The sequence below is a fragment of the Heterodontus francisci genome, chromosome 19 (genome assembly GCF_036365525.1).
Source record: "Heterodontus francisci isolate sHetFra1 chromosome 19, sHetFra1.hap1, whole genome shotgun sequence".
Lineage (NCBI taxonomy): Eukaryota > Metazoa > Chordata > Chondrichthyes > Heterodontiformes > Heterodontidae > Heterodontus > Heterodontus francisci.
In genome coordinates this window covers 10,463,945-10,478,332 of record NC_090389.1, presented here as the reverse complement: position 1 = coordinate 10,478,332, position 14,388 = coordinate 10,463,945, and the positions used below count along the sequence as shown (strand labels likewise).

General features: G+C 45.1%; 1 protein-coding gene across 4 annotated transcripts in view; it reads right to left on the bottom strand.

Moving 5' to 3' along the window:
* Positions 1-14,388, bottom strand: part of ip6k1 (inositol hexakisphosphate kinase 1) — a 131,900-nt gene that overhangs the window by 22,172 nt on the left and 95,340 nt on the right. For all 4 annotated transcript variants that reach the window (XM_068051360.1, XM_068051359.1, XM_068051361.1 and 1 more), the window contains one exon: positions 5,188-5,366. In XM_068051360.1, coding sequence (XP_067907461.1) covers positions 5,188-5,366 — 179 coding nt within the window. The remainder of the gene's footprint in view (positions 1-5,187; positions 5,367-14,388) is intronic.

Below are 14,388 nucleotides of genomic sequence, written 5' to 3'. Positions count from 1 at the left end.
AAGGAGAAATGAAATGGTTACTGCCCAGGCTACTCTGCACTACAGACCTCCTGACTCCAGTTACACAACTGCACCATGTGCCTTTTCCAATCACATTGACAAGGCATCATCTGATCTAGAAGAAACAGTACAGGATGCAGACCAGGACCCATCAGTTCAAAACCACTCGCACAGAGGGAGTCTGCTGCACTTAAGATCAACACTTCAATTAAGACCTTCACTTCATTCAAGTAACCCCCATAACACTTACATCTCAGCAGACAGGAATGCTGAAGCATAGTGAGAACTTTTAATTACAACAATAGCGTGTATTTATATCATGCCTTCAACATTGAGGTGCAGTCAAATAAATAGATACCCTAGCCAAAGAAAGAGATATTAGGAGATGTGGCCAAATGCTTGGCTGAATAGCTTTCAAGAACAGTCTTAAAAGGGTGTTGAACAGGCTGATGTATCTGGGGACGGAATTCCAGAGTATGAGGCAGAGGTGGCTGAAGGGGTACAGGTGCACAAGAAGTTGGAGCTGGAGGAATGAAGAGTTTGGAGGGGGATGATGGTGGAGCTGGGGGTGGAGGATGTTAGAGTAAGGGAGGGGTGATGCAATCAACAGAATTAAATGCAAAAATAATAAACTTTTAATGTGATGCATTGGGGGGATTGGGAGTCAAGGTAGGTCAAAAAGCACAAGGTTGATGGGTGAATGAGACTCGGTGCAGGATAGCATACAGGCAGCAGAGCTTTGTATGTGAAGTTTAAAGATGGTGTACAATGGGGAGCTGGCCAAGAGAGCATCGGAATAGTCATTCTGAAGGTGACAGAGGGATAGATGAGGATTTCAGTAGATCTGTTGAGGCTGAGGCGGATGCAGGCGATGTTAGAGATTGAAGTAGGTGGTCTTTGTGATGGAGACGATATGGGGTCAGAAACACTGCTCAGGATCGAATAAGGTTTAGTCCAAGACAGTGGCTGGTGGGGAAATGGAGAATGAAATTGATGGGAAGGATGTGGAGTCTGTGGAACGAGTCGAAGATATCCCAATGTTTAACCGGGTCAGACAGTACCAGACAAATCCAGGATTCTGGGCCTGGGTCAAGATAGATCTTAGAATCCCAGGGAGCCGGGTCAGGGAGGAGCAGAGAATCCCGGGGAGCCGGGACTTGGTCAGGGAGGAGCAGAATATCCCAAGAAGCCGGGACTTGGTGAGGGAGGAGGAGAATATCCAAGGGAGCCGGGGCTGGGTCAGGGAGGAGCCGAGAATCCCAAGGAGTCGGGGCTGGGTCAGGGAGGAGCCGAGAATCCAGGAGCCAGGACTGGGTCAGAGAGGGGCAGAGGAAGGCTTAAGGAAATAATAAAAATCCGTTGCCAGAATCATTGGGAAAAACCACAACTGGAGGTGGAAATCTGCAGCACCTCCTTTATATTTCAGCAATGTGGCTGGTAGTTGCACTGTAATATAAATGCATCATCAAATGTATTTTGCACCATTACACAACAGCTAACTGGGAGTGACTGAAGATTTATAAGGCAAGTGAAATGAAACCCACATTTGCAGATGGACATGAGGATTAGTGAACAGCTTTGAGCATGCCCATCTGTGAAAGAAACATGGCTGTGTCAAGTCACTCTTGAAACACTGCTGAATTCTGATGTCTCAATGACATGAAGCAATGCAACATAATGTAGCACAACATTTTCTTTTAATTCGTTCATGGGATGTGGGTGTCGCTGGTTAGACCAGCATTTATTGTCCAACCCTAATTGCCCTTGAGAAGGTGGTATGAGCTGCCTTCTTGAACCGCTGAAGTCTTTGGGGTTTAGGTACACCAACAATGCTGTTCGGAAGGGAGTTGCAGGATTTTGAGCCAGCGATAGTGAAGGAACGACGATATAGTTCCAAGTCAGGGTCGTGTGTGGTTTGGAGGGGAACCTGCAGGTGTAGATATCAATCAAGGCCACTGCTAAATAACTCAGTGCAATTCGTATGCCACATATTGTAAATGTAAGGCAGCTAACATAAAAATTTTAACGTTAACAGGATTGGCTTCCAATGTGTGGATAAGTAGACTAAAAAATATAAAGGAAAAAATTGTCAATGCTAGAAATCGGATTTATAACAAAAAATGTTGGAAATACAGTCAGCAGCATCTATGAAAAAGCAGTTTATGACACTTCAGGTGTGAAACACATCAGGGTACACACTTGCAACGTTAACCCTGTCACTTTTCACACTGGCTGGTGTGCTTCCAGCATTTTATCTCTTTAAGGACACTGATGTCTGGGAGGTTTATAGATGTAGGCTGTGAGCAAGCAGACCTCATTCTACCTTTGACGCAGGTCACTGTGTGCGGGAGAGCTGGAAAAATGTTACCAGCCCCTTTTGTGATTCCCAAATACCAACTGTTGCGATCAACACCTGTAAACAGCAGAGGAATCCTTTGGTTTTGAGCATTATAGCAGTCTGAAAAGGAACAAAGGAAGACTAAAAGCAATGCTAATCCACTGATGCAATGAAACTCTAAATTGTAACCAGGGCAGTGCCTTGCCATATATACTTGAAAGCATGAGGATTAGATTAAAAATAATTATGATTCAGGAGAGATTTTTCCAGACCATCCCTTAGAGAAAGACAAATAATTATATCTGGCCACTACATAAAATGGAGTCCCCAGAAAGCAGTCACTGGACTAATAACTTTCCACAGTGTGCATATAAAGACAGTCTCTGAGGGAATTAAAAGTAGAAGTGCTAAATCTGCCAGCAACACAGGATGCAGGATGGCAAAATGTGCAGCACAGCTAAGAGAATTATTAAGAGGCAGCTAGTGCCAATAAATACACATCAAAAGTCAGCGGCATTGCCATTTATCTCATGACAGAAGCCGCCTAACTGCAAAGCAGCTCAACCAAAACAAAGTGTTCAATGAAACCATTTTCAAATACCACACCGCCCTACCACCTTCTCCGACCCAGAGAGACAGTCCAATCCTGCCATACTCTGTCGACTGTAAGCCCGCAGATCTCCCACCCAATGCCTCCTTTATGTTGTAGACCTGCATTCATCAGTTGCAAGATGCTGGGACTGTTGGGACTTGCATTTTTTCACTGTGGTCCTTCTTCCTCGTCAAAAAAGGTCCCCCTAGGCCAACTGTGAGAAAACTGCCCAGGGTCAGTGGTTTATGCCTCAGTCCCAACCTGTGACAGCCATATTAATGTAAAGGAGGCTAAATTACCATTCCTTACATGGACTATTCAACAGCAGAATATACACTTGACACTCCATTCAGTGTAATGCTTCTCTGAATATATTTTAAGCTATGCCACTTGGGAACAAAATCAGGATGCACTTTTCTCCACAAAGAGTAGAAATCTGAAATTTTCTCCTCCAAAAGGCCGTGGATGCTGGAGATGAATTTAAATTCTCAAAATTGAGATCAATAGATTTTTGTTACATAAGGGTATTAAGGGACATGGAACAAAGGTGGGTAAGTGCAGTTGAGGTACAGATCAGCCACAATCTAATTGAATGGTCTACTCCTGTTCCTATGTTCAGTAAGATATAGTGCCCTACAATGCAATCAAACCTGATGTACAATGGCGTTAACGTGGGCTCTAGAATGCAGCAGTAAACTGTACATATGCAAATTGGTAACGTCAGTTCCAACATTGGTGGAAGGGGGAAAGGAAAACTGCTGCAATAGACATTAAATTTCTCTCTCTGGAGAGGTTCATGATGATTCTGGCATATCCTCCAGATATCCTCCAGGGGCAGCACAGTGGCGCAGTGGTTAGCACCGCAGCCTCACAGCTCCAGCGACCCGCGTTCAGTTCTGGGTACTGCCTGTGTGGAGTTTGCAAGTTCTCCCTGTGACTGCGTGGGTTTCCTCCGGGTGCTCCGGTTTCCTCCCACAGCCAAAGATTTGCAGGTTGATAGGTAAATTGGCCATTATAAATTGCCCCTAGTATAGGTAGGTGGTAGGGGAATATAGGGACAGGTGAGGACGTGGTAGGAATATGGGATTAGTGTAGGATTAGTATAAATGGGTGGTTGATGGTCGGCACAGATTCGGTGGGCTGAAGGGCCTGGTTCAGTGCTGTATCTCTAAATAAAAGTAAATAAAAATTGGGAAAACAAAGCCATCATATTCAGCCCTGGTCACAAACTCCGTTCTGCTCCTCAGTCACCGTCACAGGCTGTACCTAAATGTTTGCAATTTCAGTGGAGTTTCTGACCCTTTATCCTCTTCTTCTTCCACCTCAATCAACATATATCCAAATTACATCGCAGAAACAGGCTATTTGACCCAACCAGTCTGTGTCAGATTTTATGCTGCAAGAGAGCAGTTCTAACGCATTTACCCGCTCTGTTCCTATATCCCTTCAACCCTTATCCTTTAATCCAGCTTTGCGGTCCAATCTTGAATGTTGACATATCTCTATTGAGGCAGAAACTACATATGAGAAATATCTCTAACATCACCTGTCTCCACTCCCCTCATCCCATGCCTCTGTCACCCCAGATTTGACTATTCCAATGCTTTCCTGGCTGGCCTCCTATCCTCCACAAACTCCAGCTCATCCAAAACTCCATTGTCCATATCCTATCCTGCACTAAGTCCTGCTCACTGATCATCCCTGATCTTATTGACCTACACTGGTTCTCCCAATAGCTCAAATTTAAAATTCTCACCCTTTGATGGCCTCCCTGCCTATCGCAGAATGTACCCTCCACCAGGTCCTATACCATCCCTCCTTCAAAACGTTCTGTTCCTCTGACTTCAACCTCTTGTGGATCTTCCTGCTGTCTTTGCCTTACCACTGGTGGCCATGCCTTTTGCTCCCTTCACCTCACGCTCTGGAATTCCCTCCCTATACCCTCTCTCCTATTCCTCTTCAAAGCCCTTTACTTTGACCAAGGTTTTGGTCACCACTCAATTTCTCCTATGGCTCTGCCCACCAATGAAGTACCTTAAGAGTCTTTCCACATTAAAATTCACTATATAAATACAAGTTTTTATTAGCATGGGATACTAGGGCAGCTGCACCAACTCGTATCTTGAGATACAGCAATACCATGTGTTCCTGTTCAGACTTAGTGCTACAGTTACATTAGGCTGTACTAAATAAAGAACAGAGGATGGTAAGCAGGGCCATCACTGTGCTGACATGAGCAGGTCTGAGTAAAGGATACTGTAGAGTTTTCGGTCCTTTGATTCAGAGCGCATGCGACTCAACTGCTGCTTATGGCAGCGTAGACTCCAAGGATTGAAGCTGATCTCCGAAATCAATGCACTGTTGCTATCCAGCATTTGGAAGGGAATCTCCGACGGAACCTGCAGCTCCATCCTTGGACTCTTCATCTCCTGAGTGCTGTGAGAAAGCAAGAGAGGATAAACAGGACGAAGAGGGGAACAGAATCATTTTACTGCCAAAAAGACAGAGACAGCGATCACACATATTCACCGACAGCAGGGTGGGGCTGGCAATCTTCCTAGGCGCATTGATTGGAGCAATCCAATACTTCAATGGATATGCAACAGCACCTTAGAGTACTAATTCACACTTGTTTCTCAAATCCCAACCAAAATGCAGTGTCATATTTTACTGGTAACATCCTATTCCTATTTATTGGGAGTCTGCTTTGTGAAATGCATTTTTATTGTAGTAAGGATTTAAGTATTTTATTTTACTATAAATCCCATTTCCTCTTACATCCAAAGTTGGCAACACAAAATCTAGAACTGGAAAAGATGTGATGTAGAAAGTATCCAGCTTACAACAGTAGCAGACAGTGTTAGGGATTGAGAGTTTACTCTTGAAAACCAAGCTGGTAGAAAATGAAAACAGGTAGCCCCAATGTTTTGGGCAGGAATCACTTCATACAAGCCTCATTAACAGTAAGGGTCTGCTGCTTGTTAAGTTGTATGTCATGGGCAGCAGGAATGAACTGATTTATACTCATTGAAACGGGCCCTTCTAAGATATAGTGCCCGGGTCTGTGCCTCTCACACATTGTGTTGGTACCAGCTTACACAATGACAAGTACTTTGTGGCATGGGTAACTGGCCCATTTTGTGCTCAAGGTTTCAATTACCTTCACAGTAAGTGGGCAATTGATATCACGTTGCTGTGTGGCACCAGTCACTCCATCCCTGTAGCAACGCAAACACATGCAATATCAGAAACACACACTACTAACAGAAGTCAAAATCAGTGTGAATTCAGCCAACCACAAAGAATTGCATACTTTAAATCATAAAAAGTTACTATCCAGGTACAATTAGTAATTAGGGAAGTTAATAAAATGTTATCATTTATTGTGAGGGGAATTGAATAGAAAAGTAAGGAGGTTATGCTCCAGCTATACAGGGCATTGGTGAGACCACATCTGGAGTACTGTGTACTGTCACGGAACTGTTTATTCCCCTCTGATAAAAACAGTGTGTCGTTCAGACTCTGTTTAAAAACAGTGTGGCTTTAAAAACTAAGAGGTAAAATGTACCAGCTGCACTTGTTTCCTAGGCCACAGCAAGCGAGGGAGGTCACATAGTGGACTGTAACTTTAAACTGTGTAAAAACTGGCTAAAACCTGTTTTAGCTGGGAGACCGGCGAAGCATGCTTGCCTCGAAGGAAGAGAATTCTCTCAGCAGAAATTCTGCAATGAGCTACAGGCTGTGCTAATTGCCTGAGGAAAAAAAACCCTTTGAAGAGAACATTTGTATTACTGGAGGTAGCAAAACTCCTTTTCTTTACTTCCAATCTAAGACGTTTGCTTCAAGATTGACTCTCTCTTGACTGATTGTATTTTCTGAAATTCAGTCAAGTTTCGACTGAAAGACTACCAATATTAAAATCCAAATACAGACTCCGTGTTGAAAGAACTGTGTGACACCTGCTGCAGCCGAAGTGCTTTGAATGCTTATCAAGTAAAGACTGTTCATCGAATTCTCGCGGAGACTTCGAATGGCATCTGATTGTTCTAATCTGGACACCTCATCAACCAGGAATGCAACTCACAAAGATTTACAACCCAGTTATTTATTTATTCTGAAGAAACAACTAATTAAAAAAAAAATCACTATTTTTAAAACCAGCTAGTTTAAAAAAAAAATTCATTCATGGGATGTGGGCGTCGCTGGCCAGGCCAGCATTTATTGCCCATCCCTAATTGCCCTCGAGAAGGTGGTGGTGAGCTGCCTTCTTGAACCGTTGCAGTCCATGTGAATTAGGTGCACCCATAGAGCTGTTAGGAAGGGAGTTCCAGGATTTTGACCCAGCGACAGTGAAGGAACGGCAATATAGTTCCAAGTCAGGATGCTGTATGACTTGGAGGGGAACTTGCAGGTGGTGATGTTCCAATGCATTTGCTGCCCTTGTCCTTCTAGCTGGTGGAGGTCGCGAGTTTGGAAGGTGCTCTTCAAGGAGCCTTAACAACTGCATTGCTGCAGTGCATCTTGTAAATGGTACACACTGCTGCCACTGTGCGTCAGTGGTGGAGGGAGTGAATGTTTGTAGATGGGGTGCCAATCAAGTGGGCTGCTTTGTCCTGGAAGGTGTCGAGCTTCTTGAGTGTTGTTGGAGCTGCACCCATCCAGGCAAGTGGAGAGTATTCCATCACACTCCTGACTTGTGCCTTGTAGATGGTGGACAGGCACCAGGGAGTCAGGAGGTGAGACCTGCTGTTGTAGCCACGGTATTTATATGGCTGCTCCAGTTGAGTTTCTGGTCAATGGTAACGCCCAGGAAATCGACAGAGGGGGATTCAGCGATCGAAATGCCGCTGAATGCCATGGGAAGATGGTTAGATTCTCTCTTGTTGGAGATGGTCATTGCCTGGCACTTGTGTGGCGCAAATGTTACTTGCCACTTATCAGCCCAAGCCTGGATATTGTCCAAGTCTTGCTGCATTTCTACCTGGACTGCTTCAGTATCTGAGGAGTAGTGAATGATGCTGAACATTGTGCAATCATCAGCAAACATCCCACCTCTGACCTTATGATTGAAGGAAGGTCATTGATAAAACAGCTGAAGATGGTTGGGCCTAGGACACTACCCTGAGGAACTCCTGCAGTGATGTCCTGGAGCTGAGATGCTTGACCTCCAGCAACCACAACCATCTTACTTTGTGCTAAGTATGACTCCAACCAGTTTTCCCCAATTCCCATTGACTTCAGTTTTGCCAGGGCACCTTGATGCCATACTCGGTCAAATGCTGCCTTGATGTCAAGGGTAGTTGCTCTCACCTCACCTCGAGTTCAGCTCTTTTGTCCAGGTTTGAACCAAGACTGTAATGAGGTCTGGAGCTGAGTGGATCTGGCGGAACCCAAACTGAGCGTCATTCAGCAGGTTATTGATGAGCGAGTGCCGCTTGATCGCACTGTCGATGACACGTTCCATCACTTTATTGATGTTTGATGGGGCCGTAATTGACCAGGTTGGACCTGTCTTGCTTTTTTGTGTACAGGACATACCTGGGCAATTTTCCACATTGCCGGGTAGATGCCAGCGTTGTAGCTGTACTGGAACAGCTTGGCTAGGGGCACGGCAAGTACTTGAGCACAGGTCTTCAGTACTATTGCCGGAATATTGACAGGGCCCAGAGCTTTTGCAGTATCCAGTGCCTTCAGCCATTTCTTGATATCACGGCGCTTGGCTGAAGACTGGCATGTGATGCTGGGGACTTCAGGAGGAGGCCGAGATGGATCATCAACTCGGCACTTCTGGCTGAAGATTGTTGCAAATGCCTCAGCCTTATCTTTTGCACTGATGTGCTGGGCTCCCCCATCATTTCGAATGGAGATATTTGTGGAGCCACCTCCTCCAGTTAGTTGTTTAATTGTCCACTACCATTCATGGCTGGATGTGGCAGGACTGCAGAGCTTAGATCTGATCCGTTGGTTATGGGATCGCTTAGCTCTGTCTATCGCATGCTGCTTATGCAGTTTTTTAGTCATGTTTTGTAGCTTCACCAGGTTGACACCTCATTTTGAGGTATGCCTGGTGCTGCTCCTGGCATGCCCTCCTGCACTCTTCACTAAACCAGGGTTGGTCTCCTGGCTTGATGGTAATGGTAGGGTGGCGACTATCCCGGGCCATGAGGTTACAGATTGTGGTTGAATACAATTCTGCTGCTGCTGATGGCCCACAGCGCCTCATGGATGCCCAGTTTTGCATTGCTAGATCTGTTCGAAATCTATCCCATTTAGCATGGTGGTAGTGCCACACAACACGATGGAGGGTATCCTCAGTGTGAAGGCGGGACTTCGTTTCCACAAGGACTGTGCGGTGGTCACTCTTACCAATACTGTCATGGACAGATGCATCTGCAGAAGGCAGACTGGCGAGGACAAGGTCAAGTATGTTTTCCCTCTCGTTGGTTCCCTCACCACCTGTTGCAGACCCAGTCTAGCAGCTATGTCCTTTAAGACTCGGCCAGATGGGTCAGTAGTGGTACTACTGAGCCACTTTTTGTGATGGACATTGAAGTCCCCCACCCAGAGTACATTTTGTGCCCTTGCCACCATCCGTGCTTCCTCCAAGTGGTGTTCAACAGGGAGGAGTACTGATTCATCAGCTGTGGGAGGGCGGTAGGTGGTAATCAGCAGGAGGTTTCCTTGCCTGTGTTTGACCTGATGCCATCAGACGTCATGGGGTTCAGAATCGATATTGAGGACTCCCAGGGCAACTCCCTCCCAACTATATACCACTGTGCCGCCACCTCTGCTGGGTCTGTCTTGCCGGCGGGACAGGACATACCCGGGGATAGCGATGGCGGTGTCTGGGAGATTGTCTGTAAGGTATGATTCCGTGAGTATGACTATGTCAGGCTGTTGCTTGACTAGTCTGTGGGACAGCTCTCCCAATTGTGGCGCAAGCCCCTAGATATTAGTAAGGAGGACTTTGCAGGGTCGACAGAGCTGGGTTTGCCGTTGTCGTTTCCGGTGCTGAGGTCGATTCCGGGTGATCTGTCCGGTTTCATTCTGTTTTATTGACTTCGCAGCAGTTAGATACAACTGAGTGGCTTGCTAGGTCATTTCAGAGGGCAGTTAAAAGTCAACCACATTGCTGTGGGGCTGGAGTCAGAACAGGTAAGGACAGCAGATTTCCTTCCCTAAAGGACCTTAGCGAACCAGATGGGTTTTTACAACAATCAACAATGGTTTCATGGCCATCATTCGACTAGCTTTTAACTCAAGATTTATTCATTGCATTCAAATTCCACCTTCTGCTGTGGTGGGATTCGAGCCCATGTCCCCAGAGAAATACCCTGGGTCTCTGGGTTACTACTGGTCCAGTGACAATACCAATGCGCCACCGCCTTCCCTGTAACTGTCGATTTTTGAATGAGAGAGAGAATGGGGGAAGTTAGGATAAATAAGAAGTTATATGGTCTTTAGACATAAATTTATCTTAATAGTCTTTAAAATTTAGTTTATTTATAAATAGTTAATTTATTGTTGTTTAAAGATACCTGGTTTGGTCTGTTTTATTCTAGGGGTTACTAAAGTGCTTAATTTGGCTAATTTCTGGTAGGTGGGAAAACTTTAATAATATGTTGCGACCTGTGGAGTTTTGGGACTGATTTGGCAGTGCATTACTCCCACCTCAGGCATAACAATACAGTATTCTTATTTAAGGATGTAAATGCATTGAAAGCAGTTCAAAGAAGGTTTACTAGACTAATACCTGGAATGGGCGGGTTGTCTTATGAGGAAAGGTTAGACAGGCTAGGCTTGCATCCGCTGGAGTTTAGAAGAGTAAGAGGTGACTTGATTGAAAGATAAAAGATTCTGAGGGGTCTTGACAGGGTGGATGTGGAAAGGATGTTTCCCCTTGTAGGAGAATCTAGAACTAGGGGTCACTGTTTAAAACTAAGGGTCGCCCAATTAAGACAGAGATGAGGAGAAATTTTCTCTGAGGATCGTGAGTCTTTGGAATTCTCTTCCTCAAAAGGCGGTGGAAGCAGAGTCTGAATATTTTTAAGGCAGAGATAGATAGATTCTTGATAAGCAAGGGGGTGAAAGGTTATTGGGGGTAGGCAGGAATGTGGAGTTAAGGTGACAATCAGATCAGCCATGATCTTGTTGAATGGCGGAGCAGGCTCATGGGGCCGAGTGGCCTACTCCTGCTCTTAATTGGTATGTTTGTAAAATGGACACCTCACCCGAAGTTGCCATGGATAGCAGTTCAGAACAAAGGAATGCAGAAAGTTAGCATGTCGGTACAGCAAGCAATTAGGAAGGCAAATGGCATGTTGGCCCTTATTGTAAGGGGATTGAAGTAAAGGATTTTGGTGAGGCCACATCTGGAGTACTGTACGCAGATTGGGTCTCCATATTCAAGAAAGGATATACTTGCATTAGAGGCAGTACAGCAAAAGTGCACTAAATCGGTCCCTGGAATGAGCAGGTTATGATGAAAGGCGAAGTAAATTGGGCCGATATTCTCTGGCATTTAGAAGAATGAGAGGTGATCTCATTGAGAAATACAAGATTCTGAAGGGGCTGGACAGGGTAGACACAAAGATTGTTTTCATGGTCGGGGAATCTAAAACACAGGAACACAGTCTCAGGATAAGGGGCCGATCATTTAGGACTGAGAAGAGGAGAAATTACTTCCCTTAAAGGGTTGTGAATCTTTGGAATTCTCTACTCCAGAGGATTGTGGATGCTCCATCGTTGAATACATTTAAGGCTGGAATAGATAGGTTTTTGGTCTCTCAGGGAATCAAGGGATATGACGAGCAGCAGGAAAGTGGAGTTGAAACCTAAAATCAGCCATGATTATACTGAATGGCAGAGCAGGCTCGATGGGCCATATGGTCTACTCCTGCTCCTAATTCATGTGTTCACTGAAACAGCAGAAGACTAACCTTTCTCAGTGGCACCTGTGAATTCACTTCTGGGAATAAAGAGGCCACTGCTATTAAATTCAAATCCTCAATCACACTGTCAACTTGTGCTTCCAACAAACAGTTGTGGCTTGCTCTGTACTCAGTATTAAGGAATCTACAGAGCACAGACATTCATCTGCAAAAGGGCCACAGACCTCCCCAGTGAACCAGGGCCAAGTGTTTCTAATATTTCCTAAAGTACACTAAACAATGACTCAATGACAACTACTGAATCTGACTTAATTCCTCTGCCATACTCACTAAAGACTACAACATTCCTTCAGTTCAATGTAGGCAAAGGCACGTTTACATTGCATTAAAAACAGATTGGCTCAGCCGCCGATATTAGCAAGTGCCAACAGTTTTACATCTCGGTTTCAGCCAGCTGTGTAGGACTTGCTATTGGGGAATCAGGCAGCAGTCACATATGTCTCACACACTACAGAACAATCACATAAACCAATATACTTGTATGACACTGCTAATGTAACCCACTAAATTCTCACCTTTGCCATCACAATACTGTACCTCACTGGTACAGTGACAGACTGGTATCCATCAAAGCTGTCCCCTAGTGGTATGGTGACGGAATTATATCAACAAGTACTGTATTCCAGTGTTTGTGATAGACCTGTACTCTAGTACTGTACCCCTCAGTGTTAGCGACAGACAAGTATCCTCCAGTACCGTATTCCTCAGTGTTGACAGACCTGTACCCAGCAGTATTGTACCCTGGTGTTATACAGTGAGACTTATACCCACCAGAACTGTACCCCAGTGCTAAAATAACAGACATGCACTCACTACTACTGCACCCATGTTATACAATGACAGACAAGTACCCACTGGTACTGTACCCCTCAGTGTTAGACCAGTACCCTCCAGTACTGTATGTCCCAGTGTTATAGTGACAGATCTGCAGCTACTAGTACCGTAGCCTTCAGTGTTAGTGACAGATCTGTTTAGAACATAGAACATTACAGCGCAGTACAGGCCCTTCGGCCCTCGATGTTGCGCTGACCTGTGAAACCATCTGACCTACACTATTCCATTTTCATCCATATGTCTATCCAATGACCACTTAAATGCCCTTAAAGTTGGCGAGTCTACTACTGTTGCAGGCAGGGCGTTCCACGCCCCTACTACTCTCTGAGTAAAGAAACTACCTCTGACATCTGTCCTAGATCTATCACCCCTCAACTTAAAGCTATGTTCCCCTCGTGTTTGCTATCACCATCCAAGGAAAAAGACTCTCACTATCCACCCTATCTAACCCTCTAATTATCTTATATGTCTCTATTAAGTCACCTCTCCTCCTCCTTCTCTCTAACGAAAACAACCTCAAGTCCCTCAGCCTTTCCTCGTAAGACCTTCCTTCCATACCAGGCAACATCCTAGTAAATCTCCTCTGCACCCTTTCCAAAGCTTCCACATCCTTCCTATAATGCGGTGACCAGAACTGCACGCAATACTCCAGGTGCGGCCGCACCAGAGTTTTGTACAGCTGCATCATGACCTCGTGGCTCCGAAACTCGATCCCCCTACTAATAAAAGCTAACACACCATATGCCTTCTTAACAGCCCTATTAACCTGGGTAGCAACTTTCAGGGATTTATGTACCTGGACACCAAGATCTCTCTGCTCATCTACACTACCAAGAATCTTCCCATTAGCCCAGTACTCTGCATTCCTGTTACTTCTTCCAAAGTGAATCACCTCACACTTTTCCGCATTAAACTCCATTTGCCATCTCTCAGCCCAGCTCTGCAGCCTATCTATGTCCCTCTGTAACCTACAACATCCTTCGGCACTATCCACAACTCCACCGACCTTCGTGTCATCCGCAAATTTACTAACCCACCCTTCTACACCCTCATCCAGGTCATTTATAAAAATGACAAACAGCAGTGGCCCCAAAACAGATCCATGCGGTACACCACTAGTAACTAAACTCCAGGATGAACATTTGCCATCAACCACCACCCTCTGTCTTCTTTCAGCTAGCCAATTTCTGATCCAAAGCACTAAATCACCTTCAACCCCATACTTCCGTATTTTCTGCAATAGCCTACCGTGGGGAACTTTATCAAACGCCTTACTGAAATCCATATACACCACATCCACGGCTTTACCCTCATCCACCTGTTTGGTCACCTTCTCGAAAAACTCAATAAGGTTTGTGAGGCACGACCTACCCTTCACAAAACCGTGCTGACTATCGCTAATGAACTTATTCTTTTCAAGATGATTATAAATCCTATCTCTTATAACCTTTTCCAACATTTTACCCACAACCGAAGTAAGGCTCACAGGTCTATAATTACCAGGGCTGTCTCTACTCCCCTTCTTGAACAAGGAGACAACATTTGCTATCCTCCAGTCTTCCGGCACTATTCCTGTCGACAATGACGACATAAAGATCAAGGACAAAGGCTCTGCAATCTCCTCCCTGGCTTCCCAGAGAATCCTAGGATAAATCCCATCTGGCCCAGGGGAC